This window comes from Mus caroli, chromosome 7, assembly GCF_900094665.2.
Source record: "Mus caroli chromosome 7, CAROLI_EIJ_v1.1, whole genome shotgun sequence".
Taxonomy (NCBI): Eukaryota; Metazoa; Chordata; class Mammalia; order Rodentia; family Muridae; genus Mus; species Mus caroli.
Window position 1 is genome coordinate 19,025,310 of NC_034576.1, and position 8,832 is coordinate 19,034,141.

At 50.9% G+C, this 8,832-nt stretch overlaps 1 protein-coding gene across 2 annotated transcripts in view; it reads right to left on the reverse strand.

The window, feature by feature from the left end:
* The window catches only part of Nectin2 (nectin cell adhesion molecule 2), a 32,980-nt gene that overhangs the window by 10,306 nt on the left and 13,842 nt on the right, over nucleotides 1-8,832 (reverse strand). For both annotated transcript variants that reach the window (XM_021166282.1, XM_021166283.1), the window contains exons 3-5: nucleotides 5,966-6,262; nucleotides 3,570-3,687; nucleotides 2,996-3,144 (exon numbers count right to left, since the gene is read on the reverse strand). In XM_021166282.1, the coding sequence (XP_021021941.1) occupies nucleotides 2,996-3,144; nucleotides 3,570-3,687; nucleotides 5,966-6,262 (564 nt within the window). The remainder of the gene's footprint in view (nucleotides 1-2,995; nucleotides 3,145-3,569; nucleotides 3,688-5,965; nucleotides 6,263-8,832) is intronic.

Consider the following 8,832-nt stretch of genomic DNA (forward strand, 5'->3'; position numbering starts at 1 on the left):
CAAAAGCTGGTTTGGAACCTGCTATATAGACAAGATTGCCCTCCAACTCAACAAAACTCCCCTGCCTCTGTCTCGCGGGTGTTATGATTACAGGGCGGCACCACCATGCCCAGCTTGTTTGGTTTTCTGAAACAGGTCCTCAGGCTGCACAGACCAACTCCAGACTCACTAAGTAGCCAGTGCTGGCCTCCTGCCTCCGTCCGCCTTCCTGTGTGTGCTGCAGGCCTGGCCCAGCCGCTGGTTTCTGGGGTGCTCAGCGTGCCCTTTTCTGCTAGTGTGAAATGTTGGGCTTGTCTTTGCAATGATGTCCTCAAGTACCCTGGTGTTAGCTGGCACTCATTTCCCCTGAAATTAAAACCTCCATCTTGGTCTTGGAGGAAACCTTAAGGGAAAGGATGCCAAAAGGGAGATAAAACATTCCATCCCCAGGGAATCACCTTAAGCTTAGAAAATAAAAGGCTTAAAAGGTTACAGGAAGTCCCAGGTGTGAGGCTGCTCCTCCCTCTCCAAGCATATGAGAGGCAATGAAAGCTGAGCCTTGTAGATGAGACACAGAGAGAGACCAAGCGAGACACAGAGAGAGACCAAGCTGCTTGGGAAGTGCAGTCTCTTCCCTGGGAGCTGCCCACAGGCTGTGCAGGGTGCTCCAGGCTCCCGCTTTGTGAGACGTCACCGGCACTGGGGCGGGCGTTGGAGATGCAGCTGTCCCTGTGTCATTTCTGCTTCCGTAAGGAACCTCAGCACAACTTACTGGTGCTATCTACACACTGATCTGTCCTTGATTCCCTGTTTGGGACAAGTAACCGTTTGTCCTTGTCTTCCCAGGAATAGTGTCCCATGACAGGTGGTCTGTGGCTTCCTTTCCGGGAGTCCAGTGTCCTTCACCCCCCACCCATGTGTGCCTGTAGATGAAGTGCTTGGAGTTAATAGGCAGTTGTTAACTGTCCAACATGGGGGCTGTGAAACAAATGGGGCGGGGGGGGGGGAGTCTCTGGAAGAGCAAGCCACACATGTAACCACTGAGCCATCTCTCCAGCCCACCAAGGTTTCTCTCTGCATGTAGCACACAGGAGCACCCGACTGTAGAGTGGACTGTCACTAAGTAAGGCTGAGACCAAGTAAGCTTGGTATAGCAGTACATACCGTCACCTCAGCCCTTGGAGGTGGAGGCTGAGCCAGAAACAGCCTGGGCTACATACCCAAACACCCCGTCTGAAAAGATGAGAGGAACAAATGTATATACTCATTCCCTGTCTCTGCCTTGTATGTCCTGTGCTGTCTCTGGAGGCACCAGCGAGGAGGCTGTGACTAGGTGAGGCCTGCATCCGCCGGGTCCCTGAGCTGAGAGTGACCTCTCTTTATAGAGGAAAACTCAATACGTATCTCTTAGCAGCTGACCTAGTGACCCAAGCATCTCCCTAATGGAGTTTCTGGATGCAGAGGTATCTTCTGGAATGCTCTTCGGATGTGTGAGGAAGCACGTTTCTGTATGTGAACTATGGCCCCGTTTGAAATTGCTTTGCTATGAATACATGTCCCAAGGGTTCAGAGCTGACCAGCAACGTGAGTTTGTGTTCCTACACATGTCAGCTTGCTTGCCTTTGGGTGTCTGAACAAGACTTGTTGTGTTTCAGCAAGGGTGTGTTTTCAAGAAAGGCTGTGTCCAGCACATCACAGGGCCAGGCTCTATCTTACACCTTCCTTCTAAGCCATTTGTTGTGTTTCTGAGGGGCTCAGGTCCTGCCTGGTAGGGCCACTACTTCAGATTCATGTATTTGCATAGGCAAACTGTGTGGTACCTACACCAGTGCTGCTAAGTCTTCGGTTTTGTATACAAACTGAGGATTGAACTTAAGGTTGCCAACATGCTAGGCAGGGCTCTACCACTGAGCCACGCCCCCAGCCCCTCACTGGGGGATTCTAGGCAGGGCTCTACCACTGAGCCACGCCCCCAGCCCCTCACNCCACGCCCCCAGCCCCTCACTGGGGGATTCTAGGCAGGGCTCTACCACTGAGCCACGCCCCCAGCCCCTCACTGGGGGATTCTAGGCAGGGCTCTCCCACTGAGCCACGCCCCCAGCCCCTCCCTGGGAGATTCTAGGCAGGGGCTCTACCACTGCCATTTCTCTAGGCCTCTTCTTATGTTTTATTTTGTGAGATTATAGTTTTGTTCAGTAGCCCAGTCTAGATCAGAACGAATTCTGTACACCCTGTATGCTCTGAACTTGTCATTCTTCTGCCATACCTTCTACTTAAGTCTGGCTAAGGGTGTTTCTAAGAATCATTCTTTCCTGGTTCCTGTGGCATGTCATAGGTCCTGGCCAGGGTCACTCTTTCTTAGGGTGTGTCTCGGTGACAACTGTTCCAACTATATAGGGTTACATCTGGGTGACTGGATAGCCTGGTCTCCAGCTGAAGATCTTGGCGATAGTGCTCATGGCTGAGCAAGCTGCTTCTTGCTTTGTGTGGGTCTGTTCATTAGTACTTATAAGAATCAAGAGCATCAAGAGAGTCCCATCTCCTCCCAGGGACAAAGCTCCACAGCTGCCATTAGTCCTTCCCTCCACCATAGACCCAAGCCAACTTCTTGATTTTCTTCTCAATGAACTTGGGGCATTTTTTAAAAAACAGGAGTCTTACTATGTTCACAGTCTAGCCTCGCATTAATCTTCCTGCCTCAGATTCTTGAACAAGCACTGGGTCTATAGACCTACATCATGCCCAGCTTAAACCCTGACTTAAGTACAGGCCCCCAGTTTGAAAGTTCCTCACCAATGCTCCTCCCTGGTTACCCCCAGTTACGGCCTATGGTCACAGACTACACCTGCAAGCCAAAATGGACAAGTTGAACTATATGCTCATCTGTGCAGACAGAGGTAGGTCAGACTCTTTCTCTCTCATCCTAGGGCAGCATCAGTGACACCCCAAAGTGGACCCTAGCCCCAAAGGGAGAAACCACTGGGCTTTAAACTCAAACAGCACAAGGCTTCCTTACCTCGCACCAGGATGACCTGCTCAGCACGGCCTGTCCCCACAGCATTGGTGGCTGTACAGATGAAGGTAGTGTTGACCATTCGATCCACAGAGTGGACAAGCAGCTGAGAGCCCTGGGCCACTGCAGAGGCTGGGAAGACGCCCGAGGTCCTAAGGGTATGGGGTGAGGTGAGCAACAGAGCAGGCATCTGGGAGAGTAGTCTTCCCTGAAGAGTCCAACAGTTAGCCCTCCTTCTGCAGACCTGGGAGGTCAGGTACTCTCCTCCCTCAGTCCCAGGGGTACACACCCCAGCCCTCCTTCCTCAGACCCAGGGATCCAGACCCTAGCCCTCCTCCCTCACACCCAGAGATGCACACCCTAGCCTTCCTCCTTCAGATCCAGAGATGCACACCCCAGCTCTCCTCCCTCAGACCCAGAGATGACACCTAATTCCTTTCCTTTAGATCTAGAGATGCATACCCCAACCCTCCTCCCTCAGAGCTAGGTGTCCAAGCCCCAGTCTCGTTCCTCAGACCCAGGGGTCCAGGCCCCAGTCTTCCTTCCTCAGACCCAATTCTAGGTTCACATCACTCACGTGCTCCAGTCATAGCCTGTGGGCTCTGGGTTGCTTCGTACATCACAGGTCAATATGGCCTCACTGCGGCCAAGGTACCAGTTGTCATCATAGCCGGAGATGGATACTTCTGGAGGGTCTGGGAGAAAAAGATGACTGACTCAGAGACAGGTGGAATCCAGAACTGGGAACAAGTTAGCAGCATTGGTGGTGAGAGATCCATCAGTCAAAACAAACTTGGGTTAGCAGGCCACACTGTGTATGCTCTGACCAGTGTAGACCCAACCCGGGAAGTCACTTAGATATTAGCTCAGGCAAGGCCAAGAAAGCAACTACCTTGTGTATGGTGTGTGTGTGTGTGTGTGTGTGTGCACATGCACACACACACACACACAATGCAACATGTATAGAGTATATCCAGATAGTTTGGGGTGGCCAGTGTAGACAGGCAGGAAGTCAGGGTAGCCAGGCTCACATTGATGGTCTCAGGATGAACATGGCTGGAAAGAGCCACTGCAGATGAGGTGGGGGGACTCTATCACACAGCCAAGGACCCAACCATCCACTGGGATCCTGAGGCAGCTACCACAGTGAGTTGACAGGATAGTACTGCAAATACCAGGTCTGAGTGGCGTGGTTCATGCTTGTAACCCTAGCACTGAAGACGTAGAAGCAGGAAGATGAGCTCAGATCATCTTTAGCTACAGAGAGCTCAAGGAGAGCTCAGGTAAACCAGAGACCCTTCCTCAGAAAACCAAGGCTGGAGAAATGGCTCACTGCTTTGTTTTGTTTTGTTTTTGGTTTTTCAAGACAGGGTTTCTCTGTGTAGCCCTGGCTGTCCTGGCACTCACTTTGGGCTCACTGCTTAAGAGCATGTACTTAAGAGAATTTGGCCTCCAGCACCCACATCAGGAGACTCACATCTGCCTGTGTGTCCAGCTCTAGATGCATCCAATGCCTCTGCCCTACACTCTCGCGCATAGAAAGTTCAAGGCCAGCCAGGGCTACATAGTGAGACCTTGACTCAAAACAAAACAACACAAAATTGAAGCTGGGAGAGAGAGAGAGAGAGAGAGAGAGAGAGAGAGAGAGAGAGAGCGCAAGCACGCGCAGGAGTTGGGGAAAGGAGGAATTCCAGCCTGTGTGCAGAGAGTACTGGGAGGTGTCCCTAGACAAAATTGAGGGCTGTCCCTGTAGGCAGTTTCTGCAGAAGCCTAGGACACTTTGGGAAGGCTTGGGGAACCCCAAGGCCTCCAAGGGCCAAAGTCAACAACATGGGAGAGTAGGGCTCAGATAAAGGCAGTTTAAATAGCACCAGGAGGGACCACTGGGTTAGAGCATTTGCCTAGCGTACACAAGATGCTCAGTTCCACTATCAGCTCCTCATAAAACCTGGTGTAGTGGTCCATGCCTGTAATCCCTGCATATAGATATGTTATATATGTATATATATATTATTTATTATTAATTATATGAATACATTGTAGCCGTCTTCAGACACACCAGAAGAGGGCATAGGATAGTATTACAGATGGTTGTGAGCCACCACGTGGTTTCTGGGATTTTAACTCAGGACCTTCCGAAGTGCTCTTAACCTCTGAGCCATCTCTCCAGCTGTATTCCTGGACTCTTAAAGTGGCGTCTGGAGGATCAGCAGCTTCAGAGCAGTGGTTATCCTTAGCTATGTGAGGGCAACCTGGACTACCTTGTTCGGAAACGGGATGAAATCCAGGGGATTCAGGCAGCAGAGAGCCCTGTGCAGAGACTACGGGTTACAGGACAGGTTACGGGTCTGCGTATGAATGGATCTTCCTCAGCTGTCTGGGGTGTTTGAGGCTAGACCAGGCTACATGAAACCCTGCCTCCAAAAGTGAATCAGACTAAATAGTGTGGCAACAGAGCCGGTGACCAGCGTGGACCGTGGCCTAGGATAGTTGAGGATTTTCAGGAAACCTGTTGTCCCTGGAAGCCAGAGAAGAAGATGCAGAGGACAGCTGTTTGCAGGTAAACCCGGAGTTTTCTCTTTTTTTCAAGACAGGGTTTCTCTGTCTATCAACTCTGGCTGTCCTGGACTTGCTTTGTTGAGCACTCTGGCCTCGAATTTACAGAGATCTTCTACCTCTGCCTTCCGAGTGCTGGGACTAAAGGCCTGAGCCGCCACCACTGCCCGGCATATTTTTCTGTTTTCTAGAAACCCGGAAGTAGGTGAACCTTTGGGCTCTCACCCCCTCTCAGCTTATCTCTGATTCTCGGAGGTGGGAACCCACAGAAGCAAGCGTACCTCTCAGTACCTGGGAGACTCAGACTAGGGTGGATCTCTAGTACAGACAGACCATAGGCAAGGTGGAGACTGAGGCAGACAGAACTGAGCCAGCACGGACAGCATGTGAGGGAAAGCCACCTCCCGACACACTCACAGCGCACAGAGAGGGTCACTGGCAGCAGGATCCGCTCTTCGAAGCTCTCGTGTTCCACTCTACACGTGACCTTGACGCCATCCGCTCGGCCCACGGGCACCAAGGAGTATCGGCTGATGATAGTGACCGTGCCAGCCTGTATCCCTGGCTCCTGAATATCTTTGGCCTCTCCACCCAGGGAGGAGATCCAGGTGATTCGGGCAGGGGGGCGGCCCCCAGTGGAGACACAGCGGGCAACAGCCACCGACTCGGGGCCAATTGTGACCTCCTGGGCTTCAGCGTGGTTCTCAGGCTGGGCTAGGGAGATGACCAAAGAAGGCTTGTGATTCACAACTTGCAGTCACTTTACAAACGTCTCAACAGGGGCGGGGGCGGGGGCGGGGTGAGGAGAGGTGGGAGAGACACGGACACGGGACCAGTTGGAACCAGACAGGATGGACTACGGACAGACATCATGGAACCACACAGTCACGGATCTGCTCCCTGGGTTTTCAGAACCCAACTCACTAGCCTAGCATATGCATAGCTCTGGGCAGTCAGTTAAACTATTTTTTCTGATGTCACATGGGACTGATGCATGGATCAAAGAAATTGACATACCCAGTGCTTAGGATCTGTCTGGCATACATTATCCTAGTCTGAGTAATTACTATATGCATATATGTATATTATATAATATATAATTTATGTATTATATATTTTGCATTTATAATGTATTATATATCAATATATTATATTATGTTATTTATATGTAATTTAAAATATATAACATATAATATAAATTATATACCTATGTATATATAACTTTTTTGAGACTAGGTCTCACAATGTGGTCTTGGCTGACCTTGAACTCACAGAGATCCAACTGCCTTTGCCTGAGTGCTGAGATTAAAGGTGTGCAACACCATGCCAGGCCTGGGTAGGACATTTTACAATAGCCACTGTGACCTGTCAGAAAGATGTACAGGCCAAGGCTGGTAGCACAAACCTGTGATCTGACCACTGGGAGAGGCTGAGGCAGGAGGATGTTGAGTTTGAGGTTGGCTTGCTCTATATACTCAGACTTTGTCTCAGTAATCAAAAGAATAAATGGGGTATGGTGGGTGGTGCATGCCAGCACTGGGGAGGTGGAGGGAGGAGAATCAGAAGTTCAAGGTCAGCCTCAGCTACACAAATTCCAGTCGAGCCTGAAACACTTGAGGTTTTTGTCAAAATTAAAAAAACAAACAAACAAACAAACAAACAAACAAAACCCCCACCAAACCAAAACAAAAAACCCCACCAAACCTAAGGGTCTGTGTGTGGGCTCAGTGGAAGAGCTCCTGTCTGTGATCCTGAGGCACCAGTTCCGTCCCTCAGCAGGAGAAGGGAAAAAACAAAGTGTCCTGTTTGCTTTCCTGTGATAGCCATTGTACTGTGCTTCCAGAAGGGAATAAAAGCAGCAGGGATTCCCCAGGTGGTCATTTTTACCCTTTCACCTCATCCTTCCGGAAGACATGGAAAAACCTCCAATGGAGATAGCAAGGCCCACTCCCTTGTGTCTCTTATCCAGTATTGTCTCTGGAGCCAGGACTCATGGCTCTCCAGTGTCCTGCTGGGTCCACCCACCGGGGCAGGTATCCCCTGGGCTGTCAGTCTGCTGTCCCCTTCTGCTATCCGCACTAGTTCCTCCTGACCACCATCCGTCAGGTGGGTCTGCCCATCAGCGCCCCTGGGATATCCCAGATCCTTCCCTTGGGAAGCCCCTCTTGCCTGTGGAGCCTGGCTAGGGTGTTGGGGGTTCTACACTCTTCAGATCCCATCGCCAGTTCAAGGCTGCATTCCTCAAGGGGACTTTACTGGCTGGCCTCTTGTTGCTCTGACATCACCATGCTCTCCCGAGGCAGATGCTGCTGTATCCACCGTACCGATGGCCTAATCGATGTTCTAAAAGTAGGCCTGCCCCTCTTCCATACTTCTCTCTTTCAATACTACGGATGCAGCTGAGGACTTCGTAAATGATAGGCAAGGCTCTGCCACTGAGCCACCCCCAAGGCTTCCCGTTGCTCTCCTGTCTCCCTCCCTTTCACGGCACAGCTTAGGCGTGTACACCGAGGACTGTGTGCTCACCGGCCGGGGAAACACCTGCTACTGAACAGCAACCCCAGCTCTCCTTTGATTTATTTATTTTTCCCTATCAAAGTAGAATTCTTTTTGAGGCAGAGATTCTGTGTAGCTCTGTCTGGCCTCGAACTCATAGAGATCTATCTGCCTCTGCCTCCCAAGTGCTGGGCTTAAAGGCGTGTGCCACCATTCCCAGCTTGAAGTATGTCTTGACTGTACTCTTGTTCAAGCTATTACATAAGGGTAGAGAGTTTTATGAGGCTTGGGAGAAGGGCTTTGCAGTATGTGTGAGTGAGTGTGTGTGTGTGTGTGTGTGTGTGTTGATTTTGAGACAGTATCTCGTATAGTCCAGGCTGGTCTCAACTCACTTTATATACCTGGAGATGACCTTCAACCTCTGATTATGCTAATTCTATCTTTCAATGTTGGGATTGCAGGCACGTGTCATCATCCCTAGTTTCCTGTGGTGCAAGGGATCAAAGCCAGGGCTTTGTGCATCACAGGAAAGCATCCTAACAACTAAGCCACACTTCCAGCCCTGCTTCTGTTTGCAAGGGAGGTGGAGTGTAGAATACTGTGCATTCTATTGCTGAGCTACATCCCAAGCCTGTCAGTAGGGGATTCTAGGCAGGGGCTCTACCACTGAGCCACGCCCCCAGCCCCTCACTGGGGGATTCTAGGCAGGGGCTCTACCACTGAGCCACGCCCCCAGCCCCTCACTGGGGGATTCTAGGCAGGGGCTCCACCACTGAGCCACGCCCCCA